At 40.8% G+C, this 18,354-nt stretch overlaps 6 protein-coding genes and 1 long non-coding RNA gene across 7 annotated transcripts; 3 read left to right on the top strand and 4 right to left on the bottom strand.

The window, feature by feature from the left end:
- Positions 1–132: 132 nt before the first annotated feature.
- LOC129791822 (E3 ubiquitin-protein ligase ZNF598) lies at positions 133–5,925 on the top strand. Its single transcript, XM_055830368.1, has 4 exons — positions 133–312; positions 377–2,464; positions 5,322–5,519; positions 5,585–5,925. Exons 2-4 carry the CDS (start codon positions 410–412, stop codon positions 5,765–5,767), a joined length of 2,436 nt encoding a protein of 811 aa, XP_055686343.1. The 5' UTR covers positions 133–312; positions 377–409; the 3' UTR covers positions 5,768–5,925.
- LOC129792039 (uncharacterized) lies at positions 2,479–3,235 on the top strand. Its single transcript, XR_008750770.1, has 2 exons — positions 2,479–3,110; positions 3,188–3,235. It is a non-coding gene; the product is annotated as an uncharacterized LOC129792039 (long non-coding RNA).
- A 1,618-nt stretch (positions 5,926–7,543) lies between the features above and the next one.
- Positions 7,544–9,953, bottom strand: LOC129791836 (zinc finger protein 26-like). The gene is made up of 2 exons (XM_055830401.1): positions 9,720–9,953; positions 7,544–9,655 (listed from the first exon to the last, which is right to left on the bottom strand). Exons 1-2 carry the CDS (start codon positions 9,849–9,851, stop codon positions 7,634–7,636), a joined length of 2,154 nt encoding a protein of 717 aa, XP_055686376.1. The 5' UTR covers positions 9,852–9,953; the 3' UTR covers positions 7,544–7,633.
- Positions 9,954–10,702: 749 nt separating this feature from the next.
- Positions 10,703–12,401, bottom strand: LOC129792006 (biogenesis of lysosome-related organelles complex 1 subunit 5). Its single transcript, XM_055830719.1, has 3 exons — positions 12,317–12,401; positions 12,160–12,242; positions 10,703–12,090 (listed from the first exon to the last, which is right to left on the bottom strand). The coding sequence occupies exons 1-3, from the start codon at positions 12,339–12,341 to the stop codon at positions 11,734–11,736; spliced, it is 465 nt and encodes a 154-aa protein (XP_055686694.1). The 5' UTR covers positions 12,342–12,401; the 3' UTR covers positions 10,703–11,733.
- On the bottom strand, positions 10,870–11,715 carry LOC129794318 (transmembrane protein 199). The gene has a single exon (XM_055835116.1). The coding sequence runs from the start codon at positions 11,713–11,715 to the stop codon at positions 10,870–10,872; it is 846 nt and encodes a 281-aa protein (XP_055691091.1).
- A 1,098-nt stretch (positions 12,402–13,499) lies between the features above and the next one.
- On the top strand, positions 13,500–14,701 carry LOC129791984 (cancer-related nucleoside-triphosphatase). The gene is made up of 2 exons (XM_055830683.1): positions 13,500–13,639; positions 13,733–14,701. The coding sequence occupies exons 1-2, from the start codon at positions 13,603–13,605 to the stop codon at positions 14,275–14,277; spliced, it is 582 nt and encodes a 193-aa protein (XP_055686658.1). The 5' UTR covers positions 13,500–13,602; the 3' UTR covers positions 14,278–14,701.
- LOC129791904 (DNA-directed RNA polymerase III subunit RPC5) lies at positions 14,294–17,813 on the bottom strand. Its single transcript, XM_055830522.1, has 5 exons — positions 17,684–17,813; positions 17,475–17,603; positions 16,708–17,395; positions 14,768–14,973; positions 14,294–14,690 (listed from the first exon to the last, which is right to left on the bottom strand). The coding sequence occupies exons 1-5, from the start codon at positions 17,711–17,713 to the stop codon at positions 14,379–14,381; spliced, it is 1,365 nt and encodes a 454-aa protein (XP_055686497.1). The 5' UTR covers positions 17,714–17,813; the 3' UTR covers positions 14,294–14,378.
- Between the last annotated feature and the right edge of the window lie 541 nt (positions 17,814–18,354).

Raw genomic sequence — 18,354 nt, 5'->3', positions numbered from 1 at the left:
TTTTTTCAATTGATCCCAAAAAAGATCGTTATCTTCTCAAGATTGCGGGAGATTTTCAAAAATTCCCGCAACCGCGATTTTACATGCGGGACGTTTCATGGGACAATCATATGGAATGTCTGTGAATTACGACATGCGTTAGTGGGGTAATTGACACGAGTTGAAAAAATTAGAGAAAAATCATCATTTTCGCTTCGAGTGCAATTTTCGTGATTTTCACAGCATTTTTCCACAAAATCCCCTCCCGTACTTACATCTCAAGTATCTCCAGGTGCTCAGGGTGAGGTGAAAAGTCCACAAATTGCTAGAAATGTAAGGAAAATTCGAGGTTTTCTGAGGAGGTTGCAGCTCATTGGGAAATTCTTTTCCATTTCAGTTTGAAAGATAAGAAAAAACGCGTGGAAAGAAAATGTCTTCAGGGTCTTCAGGTGATGCAAATAAGGCTGCAGGAGGTGGTACACGTGAGGGCTATGAAAATTCCTGCGTGGTGTGCTTCATTGAGGTGACAATCTTCTCGGTTGGAAGCTGCGATCATGCTGTGTGCTACGTGTGCTCAACACGAATGAGGGTGCTGTGTGGGCAGAATGAGTGCCCCATTTGTCGGCAGGAGCAATCTCAGGTGATCTTCTCGCGCGAAAAGCTGCCCTTTCGCCAGCTGGAGGTGACAACGCGCAGTGGGCTGTACGATAAGAAGTACCGAATTGTCTTTGGGGATCATGACATTCAGACGGCCTTCTACAAGCTCCTCGAGGAGGCCTGCCCCCGGTGCAAGTGTCGCCCCTTTGACACCTTCGCGGACATGCAGAAGCACGTGCGGCAGCAACATGAGCTCTTCTACTGCGACATTTGCACGGAAAATCTCAAAATTTTCACCTTTGAACGACGCTGCTACACCCGGGAGGAGCTTGCAATGCACCGCCGGAAAGGTGACCCAGATAATACGTCCCACCGGGGGCATCCACTGTGTGAGTACTGTGAGATTCGCTTCCTGGATCGTGATGAGTTGTTCCGGCATTTGCGCAAGGAGCACTACTTTTGTCACTTTTGCGATGCCGATGGGTTCAATCAGTTCTACGCGGATCATGCATCGCTCCGGGAACACTTCCGGTCGGAGCATTATCTCTGTGAGGAGGGCAGCTGTATCGAGGAGCCCATGACAGCTGTCTTCCGGACGGACATTGATATGCGTGCCCACAAGACTTCCGTACACGGCAGGACGATGGGGAAGTTGGCAGCGAAGCAGGCAAGGACGCTGGAGGTGGAGTTCAGCTTAGTGCCACGCTATCGGCATGGAGATGCTCCTCCGGGGCAGGAAACGGAAGGAAGTACACAGTATAGACCCTTGATGGGATCAACGCTCAATCAGCAACCACGTAAAATGATCAATGCCAATGATGAACAGGAATTCCCAGCTTTGGGAGCTGGTGCCCCTCCAGTGCCCGTTATCCGGCCCAGTGTGTCCATTAAGACAAAAACCTACGGATCTAATTCCCTGGCAAAGACAAAGGAGAACTTCCCGGCTTTAGGTGGGGCTGCTGCAACTCCCGCAATCCCCTCCACATCCTCCTCCGATGCAGCCACCGCAAGTCACTACAGTCGAATGGTGCAGAAACCCCAACCCCCACCACCAGCTGCTGCTCCCCCTCCCACGTCCTCGAAGCAAGGAACCATCATTCACATATCCAATCGCCCTCCCAAACACCCGGACGCCATTAAAGACTTCCCAGCTCTCCCCGGAAGCACACGTGGCCCCAAAGCTGATCTCCCCCCAGCTGTCACAGTCAACCCAAAGAGCTTCTCCGCAAAGCATCGGAATCTCGTAGAAGATGGCGCAATGGTGACCCCAAATGCGTCAATTGCATCGAAATTAATGATGGTTGTGCCACCACCGAGTGCCCCCAAGAAAGCTCCCGAAGTGAAGGAGCCCAAAGTTCCAAAGCTCAACTCTGACGACAACTTCCCCACACTCAGCTCATCTGCCGCCCTCAGTGGATGCCTCCCACCCACATGGGTGCCCGTGACGAAGAGCAAAGTCGAAAGTCGGAAGTCCAAAGTAGCCCCAGCGCCGGATTTGTCGCATCAAAGTAGTGCCATTAAGACGGAGGAGAAGAGTACGAAGAAGAAAAGCAAAAATCCAACGGCAAAGACGAAAGACAAAGAAGCAAAACGAGAGAATAATAACAATGTAAATGGCAATAATAACAGCATAGCTGATGAGATTGGTGCGCTAAAGATATCAAAAGAGCCCCCGCAGGCTTCTTTAGGGCCGCCGCCGGGATTCAATGGCATTCCCGGCGGCAAGACAAAGGGCCAACCACCGCCGGGCTTCAATTCAGTCACACTGAATTCCGTGGCGAGGAAACCAAACAACGATTTAACCTTCACCAATTCCACCGGGGAAACCTTCTCCATTGTACCAACAAGGAAGTATATTGCACCACCGGATAGTAAGAAGAGGAATGAGGTGAGTTCTTTTTTTATCTTATATTTTTTCAAAGAATTTTTATAACAAAAAAATCTATCAAAATCGACTTGTTGAAATCCGTTAAAATCGATAAAACCTTCGTTTTACGAGGAAAGTGGTTGAAATCTTTGCTATTCTGAAAAAAATAGTTTGTAGCGAAGTTTGTCAAAGTTTGTTAAAGGATATTACTTTGGAGGTAAATATGGAATTTAACAAACATAATTTGTATTTAGAGATTATTGGTTGTAAAATGTTTGTAAATTGAGGAAAAAATACAAAAAAATACAAGCTTAAACAAACATTTTACAAATTTTTGCAAGCAAATTTTAATAAATTTGGAAGAACAACCTTTTTACAAACTTTACAAAAATGTTTGTATGCTGGTTTGTTTATAAAATCAAACATTTTTGATAATGTTTGTTCAAAAGTTTGTTATTTTGGTGCATTTACAAGCTTTATCAAACTTTTTTGAAAAAGTTTGTTATTTTGTTAAAGTTTAATTAGAGTGACGCCGTTTAAGGAAGGTGTAAAAAAAAACGATAAAATGGATATTTTGTGAAAATCATTAATGATTACGTAAAGATTTCCCAACTGTATACCTTGTGCGTACAGTTTGAAGTTCCTGGGGCATCTATGTCATTAAATGGTAAGATATTTCAATATAACCTCAATCATGAATGGCATTAACCTTGAATTAAACATCTTTTTTTTATTAATTTATAGATAACGTGATAACGAGATGATTGAGGAGTTCCTTGGACAGCGACTTAAGTTTTATTTTCATCTGTGCACCTAGTAAGGAGAAACTTCACTGCTAACCGATAAAGTAGCAGATTGCCGGAATATTCAGGAAGCTCCACAAAACCTTTAGGCTGGGAATTTTTGAACACGACTCGTGGGAAGAATGCAAAAGGAGTAATCCCGCCCTAACCGATATTTAAGAAATGTTGGAAGAGATCTCGACGTCGCATACGGATGGACATGGTGGCGGATCAGTATGTAATTAAATAATACTTTGTTGTCTTCTTATAATGATAAAAAAATGAATAAATTTTGTTGATTCTCATTTAAAAGAATGTCTTTTATTTTAAAAGATACAAATAAAAATAAACAAGCTTGTAATAGTTTGCTAAGGTTTGTAAGAAGGGGCTATGCAAATTTTCATACAAATTTTTACAAACAATTACAAGCTTCTACAAACTCGGGTATTATTTTTTAAATTACAAACTTGGAGATTAAAAAGTAATCTCCTTTGACAAAAAAGGGCTTTGACTCCTTTTCACTTCCATGTTTGTTAAAAAATGTATGGGAGCTACAAACTTTGACAAACTCAAATACAAACCTTTTTTTCAGAGTAGGTGGGATAAATGTGGTCAGTTTTTGTTTTATTTTTATGCTTTAAACATTTTTTCGAAGAATTTTTATTAAAAAAAACTATCAAAATCGATTTGTTGAAATCCGTTAAAATCTTTTTATGAAAAGTGGTTGAAATCTTCGCTAGGTGGGATAAATGTAGTCAGTTTTTTTTTGTTAAACATATTTTCAAAGAATTTTAATTTAAAAATAATGTAAAAAAAAACTTAAAGTCGATTTGTTGAAATCCGTTAAAATCCGTTTATGAAAAGTGGTTGAAATCTTTGCTGAATATGTTTCTACAGTAGCGCCAACGCAACGTGGCGGAATTTTTATTCTCTGTTTTTTGATAAAGCGTCTATCGCCGTCTTAGCAACTTTATTGAGAAAATGGCAGCTTAAACTTGAAGATTTTTTTTAAAATGATGTTTTGGGTAGTTTTTACGGCTGTAGAAAATGTTTTAGATGGAAAAATTCGGAAAATAAAACAAAGAAAAGAAAAAACGTAACTTTCATGCTTTATAGCGACGTTTTGGACAAGTTTAATTGCCATCTTTAGAGGCTCTGCTGATTTACAAAAAATTAAAGTTTTTCGTGAGCAAATTTTGTAATTATAAACTTATGTTTACACTGGAGGACTAAACTGGTACTTGCTGCCAATTCTACTATTTTAAACCTTCATAGATTAAAATCTATCCAACTTATCTTAATAAATTCTACATCTATGTGTAGGTGACTTCAAATACTACTAGAAGTTTGACAAAAGAAAATCTGGAAAAACGTTTTCTCTATAATAGAAGAATAAGCTCAAAGTTTGAGGTTAGAAAACCGTGTTCTCCAAGTGTTAAACAACAGAGCCTGAAGAAGGGAGTTAAACTATTGCCGAAACGTCGCTATAAAGCATAAAAGTGACGCTTTTCTCTTCTTGGTTGTTTTTTCTCGAAATTTCTCGTCTATATAACGATTTTTTAAAGATTTATTGTTGGTATAGTTCTGCTAAATCAAAACGTTAAAATATCCAAAGAAATAATTTAATTTTTATTTTAATTAATCAGTCGTAAAATCAGAAAGCAAAACGAAGACTTCGTGATTAAAAAGAATAAATAGAAAATTAATTTAATAATAAAAGTTTTCTCCTTAATCGTCATTATATTTTATGGCAAATTCTGCTTTAGATGGCGCTAACATAATTTAATTCACAGAAATTTAGCCACTAGATGGAGTTGCACTACACATAGCAAATAATGCTTAATTTCCAACGTTTATGATTAATTCTTTTTTTTTCAACCATATTCTACACAAAATAAATCTTAAATAACTCTTTAAGAAACTTCTGAACAAATCAACATTTCATTGCCATCATTCCTATAAATCATTTAAACGCTAGATGGCGTTACTTTTAACAATTTTAACTCAAAATTGAGCAAAAGATGGAGCTACAGTTTGCTTCCAATCAAACGGATTTTTAGTTAACAAAGAAATCTTCCCTGAACTTTCTTTTGCAGATTCTTCTAGGTCACTTTCAGGATGCACTGAAGAATAGTGCCGCTGTGAAGGAGTTTCATAACATCTCCCAAATGTTTGTTAGAAATAAGTATCTTGCCTTACCCTACTACGAACACTGCTTGGAGGCACTTGGGGATAAATTCAGTGATGTCTTCCCGGAATTGTTGGCATTGCTGCCAGACATTGGAAAGCAACAGGTAAGTTGGTTCAAGCCACAATTTATATTTGATTGGCAGGGACTTATCAGCGTGTGTTTGTGCAGGAGCTGTATCTGGTTCATGTTCAACGAGAGAAGGGAAAAGGAGAGAAAGGTGGGAAAAAGAAGCGCGTGGAGACCATCATTGATGTGTGCTCCATCTGCAAGCAGGTGCTCGTACGCAGTGATCTCTTCGCCCATTTGCAAGCACACAAACTTGAGAATAATTTTCCTGTTTTGACCAAATAATTACGGGGAGAATCCTTTACACGGTATGACAGGGAATTGTGAAACTTTTCCATGCAGAGAAGTCAAGTTAAAAAAAAAATTAGTTGAATTTTTTATCATCCTTTATAAATTATATCCTTGTCTCAATGAAGCAATTTGTTTAAGGAAAAGAAAACTAATTGATTGTCTTTTAATTGGAGGAGATGATCTGTTACCAACTTGGACAGTATTGTTGGGAGAAATACAGGAAATTATCGCTGTGAAGCTAAAATGAGGCTGTTTTGTTTATGGGCTGTTCTGAAGTTCTGATTTGTAGGAGAAAACTAAAGCTTTTAAAGCCTGTTAATGGACTAAAATCGAAACTTAAGCATCAGAATTTAAGTTGTTAAAACCGGTAAAAAAATTTTAACGACGTTTAAGGTAAGACAGGATCCTTCTAGCCTGCTTCTGAACTGTTCACTGTGGAGCTGCTTTTCTAGGCCTTTAATTACCTTAAAAAAAACAAACCTTCCAAAAAACCATTAAGTCTTTAAATAGTTTAACTTAAATTAATTTATTGGATCCATTAATACGTCACAATTTTTCTAGTCTGCTACCAAGACTTATCTATTAATCTTAAGTCTTCAGTAGCTTCAGTAGTTACAAGATTCAGAAATTTTCCTCAAAGCTTCTTAATTTTATTTTAAAAACAAACAAGTACAAAAAAATTAATTAATTAAATGGTCTGTTTGAGTTTTTAGAATCTTTACAATCAGTTTTGAAAATCCAAAGTCTGAAAGATCAGAGTTTATGGTTTAGGGATCAGAGTTTGAATTTACGGATTTACAGTCAGACTTTAGGAGTTTAGAGCTTGAGCTTTTAGAGTTTGAACATCCAAATGTCTGATTGTACAGATGTTTGAATGTTTCAGGCCTAATAGTCAAAATCTTTAAAAGTCTAAAGTCTGATTGTCTAGATTTTTATGGTTTTCAAGCCCTGAACTTCTAAGGTCTGACTGAATTTTTTTTTAAACTTTAAAGCATTTAAAGTCTGAGTATTAAGAATTTGAATTTGTCAAGAGATTGAGCGTCCAAAGTGTGATTGTCTAGATTTTCATAATTTAAAGTCTGATCGTCTAAAGTGAGATCATCTAGTGTTTAACAGTTTAAAGTCAGATCGTCCAGAGGTGAAGCCTCTAAGCTCTGATCTTCAAAAGTTTGAACGTCTAAAGTCTGATCTTTCAGAGTTTCCATGTTTTAAGTCTGATGATCAAAGTTTTAGCGTCTAAAGTCTGATCGTCTACATTATTATAGTTTAAAGCCTAATCCTCCAGAATTTTAAAGTCTAAAGTTTGATCGTTTCAAGTCTGATCATTCAGAGTTAAGGCCTCTAAAATCGGATAATCAAGAGTTTCAACGTTAATTGTCTAATCGTCTAAAGTCGGATTGTCTTTTAGAGTTTAACAGTTTTAAGTCAGATCATCCTGAGTTGAAGCCTGTAAAGTCTGATCTTCAAAAGTTTGAACGTCTAAAGTCTGATATTTCAGAGTTTGAATGTTTTCAGTCTGATGGTCAAAAGTTAAAGCGTCTTAAGTCTGTTCGTCTAAATTATTACAGTTAAAAGCCTAATCCTCCAGAATTTTAAAGTCTAAAGTTTGATCGTCAAACGTTTGAGCGTTTCAAGTCTGATCATTCAGAGTTAAGGCCTCTAAAGCCTGATGATCAAGAGCTTCAACGTTCATTGTCTGATCGTCAATAGTCTGATCGTCAAAAGTCAGATCGACCAGAATTTAGGCCTCCAAAGTCTGATCCTTCAGAATTTGAATGTCAAATGTTTATTCATCAATAATCAGCTAATCAAGCTTAGTCTACAATTCTAACTTTCTTTAAAAAAAAACTTCCAAATCCTTCAGTTTTCCAAGACAAAGAACTTTTGCTTCTTTGGCAGCTTAGCATGTTCAACGGGATGACACTTTTTGCGATGGGAGAAGTAGTAGGAGCGCGATGTGAAGGCTTTACTGCAGAATTCGCACTGATGCGTCGTGGTGCCCGTATGCCTGGCCACATGATCCCTGAGCTCCACCCTCGTGCGGATCTTCTTCTTGCAGATGTGACACTTGTAGAGCCACCGATCTGAGTGGACGTAGCGGATGTGCGCAAGAAGACCCGCTCGTGCCGTGAAGACCTTCTGGCAGGTTTCGCATTTGTGCTCCCGCCGATCTGTGTGGAGGGCCATGTGGCTGCGTAGGCTGATGTTGTTGCGGTACTTGTTGCCACAGATGGGGCACACAACGGGATCCGGGATGTCATGATGGCGCATTTTGTGATCGAGGTAGTTGCTGCGTCCGGTGAAGGCCTTGGCGCAGACTTCGCAGACGTAGTCACGAACACGCTGATGCGCCTTCACGTGGCGATCCAGGACAAACTGGTAGGCAAATCCTTTGCCACATTCATCGCAGACGTACTTCCTACCCTCGGGAGCCACATGCGAGGCCATGTGGAAGCGCAGCTGGGCTTTGTGGCAGAATCTCTTGTCGCACTCTGCGCATTCCAGGGGGCGCGCCTCGCGTGGGAGATGCGTGTAGAGATGCTTCTTGAGGAGATCCTTCGATTGGGATTGTTTGTGGCACACAGGGCAAGCGAAAGCATTGGGATTGAGATGAATGGCAATGTGGGTGATGATACGTTCCTTCCGGAAGTACTCCTTCGTGCAGCAACGCACAAATGGGCGACTTGTGTGCCCCATTTGCTCATAGTGAGCCTGAAGTTCCTCGAAGAGGTTGAATTTCGGCTGTTCCGGACACTCCTTGCAGTCCAGCACGACGAATTGTCTTATGAGATCATCCCTCTCCTCGGGAGCGATGGAATTTTGTGGATTTGTGAGGAATTCAAAGCCAGGGAAGTGCTCGTAGATGGCACGATCTCTGTCAAACTTCCGTAATTCCCGATCAGTTTCATCCATTGTTGTTCCCACGAGGACTTCCTCCTCAACTTTCTCCCAAACATTCTCACGGAATTTCTTGGGTTTCTGCCTCACAATGTGCTCGGATTCGTGTGATTGCATGTGGGCTTTCAGCTGATTGTTCCCGAGGAACTTCTTCCCGCATTTGTCGCACTGAATGGGACGTAATTCGTACGGGAGGTGCGAGAAGAGGTGCTTCTTCAGGTAATCCTTCGTCTTCATGCGCTTCTTGCAGACAAAGCATGCATACGTGTCGGGATGGAGATGGAGGACAAGGTGACTGTAGAGGAGCTTCCTTTCGGAGAATTCTTTATTGCAACACACCACGGAGGGCTTTCCGGGATGCCCCTTAACTGTGTGATGCTTCAGGAGATCCTCGAAGGTGTCAAAATTCCCTTCTTCCCCGCAAACTTTGCACGTGAGTGCGACAAAACTCCTCACCATGTCATCCTTCTCAGCCCACGTCATTGTCCCCAGGGGGCAGGTAATTTTCTCAAATTCCGGGAAATTCTCCGCAATCACCCGATCCAGCTCGGAATTCCTCTGACGCTTCTTTGTCTTTTCCGGCGATGCTTTCTCAAAGCTCTCCTCGAGTATGGAGATTTCCTTTGTTTCCTCATCATAGTCCACTTGATCGACTTCCTCAACAACCTCCGTCCATGGTTCTTCGACAATTAAATCATCCATCGTGCCCTCATCACAGATTTCCTGGATGTTCTCATGCAAATCCGGTGCTTCATCAATCTCCTCCACCTCGAGGATTTCTGTCTCCTCCAGAATCTCTTCCTCCTGCTGAACTGTCTCATTTTCCTCCTTAACAAAATCACTGTAGAATGCTGCTTCCTCAGCCATCTGCTGCTCCAGAAGCTTCTGATTCTCCATCACTTGCAAACGGAACTGATACATTGGATATGCCTTCTCCCAGCAGTCAAAGCAAATTTCCTGCGGAAGATTCTCCTCCGGGACAATCTGAAAAGTCAAATTAATTACTTTTAGGGGCTTCTCATGGGGCGCTACAGGGTGGGAAACTCACGGAAATCTGGAACAATCCCAGAAGCATCTTTTCAACAATTTCCGCAAGTTCTTCCGACGTGCTGACGTCGATGAATTTCGTCTTATCCTCCAGGCATAGCCGGCATTTATTTATCCACACATTTGAACTCATTTTCACAGAGAATTTTCACAATTTCCCAGAGAAATTCCAACAAAATTTCGACGACACAAAAGCAAAACAAACTTTGAAATGTCAAATTTGACAGCGACTGATAGTACAACAGCGCAGTGGTGGCTTCTGGAACTATATCTAGAGCGCGAAATTAAAAAAAAAACAACTAGAAGTTTGTAAAAACTTTTTGAATTGTACATTTTTCTTCTCGGAAAGTGCCTGGAAGTTGTGCAGGATGACTGCTCATTGTAACAGGAAGTTTCTAAGGGATCTTAGAAACTTCCTTTCTATCACCCGGCAGATCCTTGATGTCATCTTCAGGACAAAATCTGAGTTAATAAAAATGCTTTATGCAATTGGAAAGAGGACTTCCTAAAATGAACAGATTTTGACCCCTAAATGACATCAAGGATCAGCCGGATGTTGAAAAGGAGATTCCTAAGATCCCTTAGAAACTTCCTGATGCATTGGGCAGGATGACTACACAAACTCCAGGCACTTATGGCACTATCCGGGAAGAAAAATGTATTCCATGTTGCTAATTCAAAAAGAAGTCAATAATTATTGGGTTGTCCAATATTTATCCGGATTTCTAACCCAACATAACAAAGGTATAAATACCTTTGTACAATACCTTTTCTATTGTTGTATTAGGGCCTGATGATGACCAATATATTTGTCCGAAACGCGTTGCAAAACTAAACATCGATGTTTTATTGACTGCTCCCCCGAAAAACCCCCAATTCTAACCTAAGATTTTTACCATTACATTCAATGGGGATGAATGAGACAGAAAATCAAAATTGTACTGAATTTATGTGAATATCTGGTTAGAAATCCAAACCAATACATAGCTGAATCGAAATTCTTTATTAGATTTTTATAATTAACATTGGGATTTTGTGGAATTTCAATGGATTTGGCCAGGAAATCTTGTGGAAAAGAGACTTCCTGGTACTTGTTTAAGCACAAACGGCACAAATGCACGAGAAATGGCGATTTTTTTTGGCTGAGAAATTCAATCTCTGTGCTCTTTCTCCCCTCCTGATGTTTTTTCCGGAGTACTGGGGGCAGTCTTCCGGTGTTCTGGGGATTTATCAACCTTGAATTCATCCGCATTCTCATTGAGCTTCTTCGCGAGAAAGTAAATCTCCGCCAGGGCAATAATGAGGGCAAACATAATGCCCAGAAGGAGCCGGAAACCAAAATCGAGATTCCCAACAATAAGCTGAATCCCGAGGAAGCCAAAGACAAAGCCCGCAATGACGGAAAAGATGAATTGTGCCACGGCAATGAGTTGTTTGTTGATTTGCTTAATTTGGTAGGAAATGGTGTCTTCGTAGGGAACATTTTTGGGATTTTCCACATTTCTCGTCATCTTCCGGTACACCTTATTCTCCTGCTCCTTCCTCAGTGCCTCACAGCGCTTCTCCAGCTCTGGATTGCGCTCAATTACGGAGTTTTCCGGCAGGAGGATTGTTGAGTGTTCCAGAAGCTCGTGCAGGTAAACTTCTATTCCTTCCTCCTTCCGTTTCTCCTGCAACACCCTGTTGAGCCATTTTACATCCTGAACCGTGAGGATTTGTTCCTTCTTTGGCTTTTGAGGTTCCTTCCCGGATTCTTGGGCATCTTCAGTAATTACCTTCTCAGCCTCCACGAGGAGTTTCTTCTCTTCCTCCGTGAAGGCAACTCTGGGATATTCCACGTTGTTCTCCTCAAGGGATGCCTTGGAAATCTTCCCGCAAATCTTTGCAAAACTCTCCGGAAGATTCTTCTCACACCCCAAGTGCTTTTGCACGTAATCACAGAGCTTCTTGGATGCCACAATCCTCACTCGTGGATCAACAATACTCCCCTTGGACATAATTAACTTTATGTATATTTACTTGTGAATGTGGAGCTTCCTTTCGAGATCAGAATAAAAATCCCGCAATTCTTCTTCCTTCTCCTCAAATGTATGATCAACTCGTGAACACTTGTGTGCCATATCATCAACAAAGTGACTCCATATGACCTTCCGGGCCTCCCGGTTAGCCTCCAATGCAGCCTGGAGCTTCGGGTCTGGCACACGATTAGTCACCTCTTCGCACGCACCCAAAGCAACTTCGAGGGACTTCTGTAAATGCCCCAAATGTGCCTCACATGCCACCTTTGAACGCAAAACTCCCGTATCCTTGGCCTCAGACGTATTCTGCAGGGACACAAAGAGATTCTCTACTTCACGGTCGTTGCGTTTTTCCTGGGGGAAAACACACAAAAAAAAAACATTAAAAGCCCCCTCCGGGAAACTCTGCGCTTCCCCACCTACCTCAAATTCCCGCAAAAAGTACTGAATTTCTGCACTTGTAAAGGGGCGATGATCAAAAATGCGCGAATAGATTTCCCCAATATCTGGAAAAGTGTCCGGAAATGCAAATAAATGAGATTTTCACGGAGAAAATGAGATTTTTCCAATATTTTCTCACCTTTGACGATGTCTCGAGCTGTCATTCTTCACGTGATTTAACACTCCCTTGAAGTTTCCGTTAAAATCGTCAAGAGAATTATGAATTTTGTCGATGAATTTTGTGTGAAAACTTCAAGATGGTTCGATGTGAGAAAAAGGTTTTTCTGCTGAAGAACTTGATTTTTGAGATTTTTCGTATTTTCGGGGCTTTTCCTAGCTTTTCGTAGCTACTTTGGACCGTTCAGGCCAGGACAATGCGCTCTGGGGAAGTTACCGTTAAAATCGTCAAGAGAAATTATGAATTTTGTCGATGAATTTTGCGTGAAAACTTCAATGTGGTTCGTTGTGAGAAAATAAAGTTTTTCCGAAGTTTTTCTGCTGAAGGAGTTGATTTTTAGGATTCTTCGTATTCTTGGGGCTTTTCCTGGCTTTTTGTAGCATCTCTGGGCTGGGAAAATGCGCACGAGAAAATTTATCCCGGAAAAACGACATGGCTCACAAAACTTAACGGATTTTTTGAAATTTTTATTTCGTCAAAATCTCTTTTTTGTTTTCCTTTGATTGGTTTTTCTATTGATGAAGGAGTTGATTTTTGGAATTTTTCGTATTCTTAGGGGCTTTTTTTCCTGGCTTTCTGTAGCTTTTCTGGACCGGGAAAGTTTGCTCTGGAGGCTTTCACAAGAGAATTTATCCCGTAAAAACAAGACATGGCTCATAAAGTTTCCTAACGGACATTTCAAATTTTTTTATTTCGTCAAAATCCCATTTTTGGACTTTTCTTCGCTTTTAGACCTCAATTTTCCTTTATTTGGGCATTCTGGGGCGAATTTCTAGTTTTCTGTTATCTAGAAAACCAGAAAATACCCATTTTCCGGGAAGAAAACGAAGAAAACTCGAAAAACATGAAAATGTGAGTGAGATGGAGAGAAAATTTCCTTAGAAAACTTATAACCTTCTCACTCATTCTTTACTTTTCTTCAAAATTCATTAGCTTTTTGTTATTTTTCTTCGCTCTTTGACTCAGAGACAATTCTATAATGAAAATTTCATTAATTTTGAAGATTTTGAGAAGAGAAAACCCCCGGAAATGGTGAGAAAAACAAGAAAACTCATCTGTAAGAGCGAGACGAATACTTTGAGCAAAACATATTTTCTTCTCATTTTCGCCTCAATCGAAGCGACATCTAGTGTGAATTTTTCGTCAAGAAAGAATGAAGAAATAAACAAACAGTTCGCCAAGAAAAGGTTTCTTATCAAATTCTTTAATTAATTGGCACATTTACGTAACTTTACTGCCCTCGGAAGATGGTGTTCAACTTGATTCTCATTACGGGCGTTCCCGGTGAGTCAAATTCCCATTGAATTTACGTAATTTAGGTCAATTTAATGGGCTGAAATTGTCCTTTTTTTGTTGGGGGGCGAACCCTTCGCGCAGGTGTGGGAAAAACGACAATTTTCCGGAAGATTGCAGATGACCTGCAGGGAATGAAGGTGCCCATAATGGGCTTCTACACGGAAGAAGTACGCAATGGCCTTGGGGGACGTGTGGGATTTGATTTGGTGACCTTTGACGGGCAACGCGGGATTCTTGCCCGGCCGAGTAAAACCTCTGCCCTGGCCTCCTTTAAGCGCCTTCACAAGCTAAGCAGATACAGTGTTGACATTGAGAGCCTTGACCAGATTGCCCTGCCTATTCTATCAAGCAATAACATCGACCCCCTGCTGATGATTGATGAAATTGGCAAAATGGAACTCTTCAGCACACAATTTCAGGATAGAATTATCAAAATCACTGAAGATCTCCGTCTGGGACGACGCTGCATGATTGCCACAATCCCCATAACATCGCGTCATTCCAACAACATCATCGAGAACCTCCGGAAGATCGATGATTGTGCTGTGTTTGAAATAACAAAAGCAAATAGGAATAGCATCTATCCGGAAATAATGTCCGCCGTCCGTCGAATGTTGGGCATTTAAACACTTCCTGTTCGTCTTTTTTTTAACAGACTTCCTCAGGAATTGTTTATTTATTTATTCCCTCGGGGAAGCATTCCAGTTTGTCTTTCATTCTCTCTCTCTCACACCATGCCATTGACGGCTGGTACTTTGCTGGGCTCTCTAATGGATCTCTTCCGTACACGCTTTGGCACTTTTTCGGATTCCATCTCACTGAAGAGGTCCTCCTTGCTGCGCCAGAACATCTCCTGCCGTTGCACAAGTTCCGGATATTTACTCTCAAAGCGCACATCCGGCATTAGGGGTAGTTCCCATCCGCGCGATGACACCTGCGCCACAGACATGAGGATTTCCTTCACCTCCTCCGGGGGAAGTTGAATAACCACCCCAATCTTCTGCCTATCCACAAAGTTCCGCCGCACGAGCTGGTAGAGCTGCAAAGAAAAACCGAAGCAATTTATCCAGAGATCTTCCTCGCACAGAGAAACCAAAGAAAAGAAAATATACTCACAACGTAGTCCCGACTCCGGCACATCACCTCACTTGGGATGCCATTGGTGCTGGAGAAGGATTCCGCAGGATACAGCACTTCCGACTGAATCACCCAATTTCCACGTATGAGGAGCCCAATGAGTGGCAGGATACGTACAACCTTCTCCTCCGTGATGTTCCGATCATTCAGGATGGCCAGGAGTTGCGATAGAGACACCATTTTAACTAGAAAGTCAATCATAACGCGTCCAGTTATAAGAGTTGATGTCCCACAACGTGTAGAAGTTTGTTAATGCGTTGTAATTTAATTTATGAGTAGTATTAGTTAAGGCGAAGTTGATTTTTTTTTTGTGAAATTCAGCAATTTTATGCATAGAAATGGTCATATCTTTGGTTCTATAAGACCTACAGAAATTTCTTGACTAGTTTTGGAAAGGTCTTGAGATAAGCTATAATTTAGGATAAATTATAATACTTTTAAAGGTCACCTCTAGAAGACAAAATGGCGGCTTTTTGTTTTACTAAAACAGTTTTTCGCATTTTTCGTCCTCAAGAAATGGTTCTAGATGTTTCTAATGTTCTAGAAAGTTGTAGAGAATTGCAAAACCTTTAATTTAATACCAAGTTGAGCAAAATCGGACAAGCGGTTCAAGAGATATGGCTTTTAGAACATTTGAAATTCAAGAATTTTTCAAATTGCTTTATTTTCTAAACGGCGACATAGATTTTCTTCATTTTCGGACTAGTGAAAGATATTGAGTCAGACTACAAAATATCAAAATTTAAAGGAAATCTAGCTTTTTTCGCTCCAGCTGTCATCACGAAAGATTAAATAATTAAATAACTGGATAAACAAAGCACTGAAGCAGACGACGCAATGGGTGATGAAAATTTGATGAAAAAGGTTTTGGATCAGCTTCAACGGACCGCCGAGCGCACTGACCGTAATGTGTATGCGTGCTTGAGTTATTTGGAGCACCCGTCCAACCCTCATTTCCCAATACGGTCCTTGGGAATGCTTAGGAGAGCCCTTGATGATTGGGAAACCCAGGAAGAGAAAGCAAGAATGATCCGTGAATTGACCGCAATTATTGCACGTGACAACTGGCTTTTTTTTTTTTAAGGAAATCTATAACAGGGCCCGTATTATGTAACTCTCCGAGTGCTGGGAGGCCCATAAGAACTGTACAGCCACATAGCACTCGGAGAGTTAAATAATTTTCATTTCATTTCATTTTAAATTTATTCATCTCAATTACATTTGTCCTATCTTCTTGCGCCCTTGGGCGTCTTAGTGTTGTCAACCAACCTCCAGAGCAAAACCCAGATGTTCGGAGATATTGCCCCTTGAAGTTAGGCAATTTTTGTTTTTGTTTTTAGCGCCTCTTGCGGATGTTTTTGGAACTTGGAATGTTCTAGACAGTTGTAGGTCTTCTTGAAACCTTTGATTTGAGCTTGAGTTGGTCAAAATCGGTCAAGCCGTTCTCAAGTTATATCGAAAAAACACTTTTTGCTTTAGGCCGCCATATTTGCTAAACGGCTTGACCGATTTTCAAGTATTATTTATCGATGAAAACGTCTCACTGAGCTCTACAACATACTAAAATTTCAGACATCTAGCTATAAGGGAAGTGTTTGACGGTATTCCAAAATAGCGGACGGCGGCCATCTTGGTTTTTGAAAATGCGAAAAAATGAAAATTTACACCCACATTTCTATAGAAAACTTCAAACCAGAAGTCTCTATCTGTTACCGTTTTCTTGAGATATAAGGCAAAGTTTTGAGTTTAGTGCTCATACCAAGTTTGAGCCTGATCTGAGGTGGTCAGTTTTTCCGACGATTACACTGCATGGTGTTGGCCATGATTGTGGTATACCAACTAATAGTAATGTTTTAGCTTTAATCTCTCTCCTGTTAATCGTTCAAAATAACAAAGAAATAATATAAAAAAATCGTTACCGTCAATGAGGATATTCTTTATCTGTTCTTGCAGCCCCATTTCCTTCATCTGATACAGACTAACAATGCCACTGGGAACGATTGTTTCCACGGATTTGTCATTCCCCTCGCGTGGGATGAGCGCTCGCACGTAGTCATTGCTCGTGGCGGTCAGGGCGTGTCCCGTGGGGGCTGTTTTGGTGCAAAATAACTTTGTGCGTTCCAGCTCAACGGCCGTGGAGCCAGTTGGGTGCCAGAATGTCTCACACCACGGCTCCTCAGCCTCCCGGGCGGCCATAAAGTCAAAAGTCTTCTCTCGCGCCTTCCGGGATTTTTCACTATCACTCCGGGCGAATCGTACGGTAACTTGCTTCATTTCCTCCTCAGCCTCCACATCGGTGTCATTCTTTTGCTCAGCACGCCGTCGGGCGTCCTGTTTGTCAAAGTAGGAGAATGACGGGCGCATCTGGAGGATGCCCTGGAGGGGTGTTGTGTGGATTTCACGATCCTGCATTACACCTATCACAAAGTTTCCTGATTTCTGGACTGATTTTGAGCTGACAAAGCTCATTTTGTCCATTGTGCCACTCGGGAAGGATGGGCGGTCACCCTTTGAGGGATTCTTTCCATCCGCTCCCACAGCCAACTGTGCTCCCCTGAATTCATCGTAATTCCGAGACTTTGTCTCCAGGCCAAAATCCACCTTCACCTGGGAACAGAAACAAGTCAAAAAACGCAAAAAACTCAAAAACTTCATCCTTCCGGAAGGAACTTTTCATGACACTTGCCTGTTGATTGTGTGGCTTTGCACAGCTATTGACCACATCGTTGCAATCAATGGTGTAATGAGCATCTTTAGTGGAAAATTGGAAAATGTACAGATTTTCTGCTAAGGATTTGGATAAATACACAGGAATCTACAGGAGAAAATTGCCAAAAATGTGATATCCTCCCGACATAACCTCAAAGAAAACAGAGATAATGCGCATTTACTCACTTCCTCAACGATTGGATCTTCTTCCTCCATCCTTTCGCCAAGTCCCTGATTAATTTTTCACTAACTATCTACCGATTAAATGTGTAAAAATGCAAATTAAAAGAACGCATCACAACTTGACCTTTTTTTTTTTTTTTTTTTTTTTTATTTTAAAGCTTTACGGCCCCAGCCTTTTCAAGCCACAAGGCCAAACGTCATTTGACGTCTACACACAATATACATATACTCTTATATTACTAGTTTGTTTGAATTTGAATTTTTGTCGTTGGTTTAATTTGTTCTGGGTTTGTTTACTCTTATTTAGGATAGAGTATTATCCTGTTCTATAAGGATGTATCATACCATAATAATATATGGTAAAGTTGTACATTCTTATTGTTACTTATAATATATGAGTGAGTTTGTTTGTGTTTAAATGTCTATGTTGTTTTCCTTGGTGAACTCGTAGATTTCTATCAATTTGTTTGTCTTGTTCTCTTTGAGTATGCTCTGGAGGTCTGGGGCGTTGGTGATAGATTTGTACTTCCTTCTTGAGATATCATACTTTTTACAGTTTATTATGATGTGATTCGCGTTTTCTTCTGTATTGCAAAGATCGCATTGATCGTTTTCGCTTATTTTTATTTTTTTAAGGAATTTCTTATCATAAGAGTGTCCGCTTCTAAGTCTAT

This window comes from Lutzomyia longipalpis, chromosome 3 (assembly GCF_024334085.1).
Source record: "Lutzomyia longipalpis isolate SR_M1_2022 chromosome 3, ASM2433408v1".
NCBI classification, from domain to species: Eukaryota; Metazoa; Arthropoda; class Insecta; order Diptera; family Psychodidae; genus Lutzomyia; species Lutzomyia longipalpis.
This window is presented reverse-complemented; position numbering and strand designations above follow the sequence as displayed.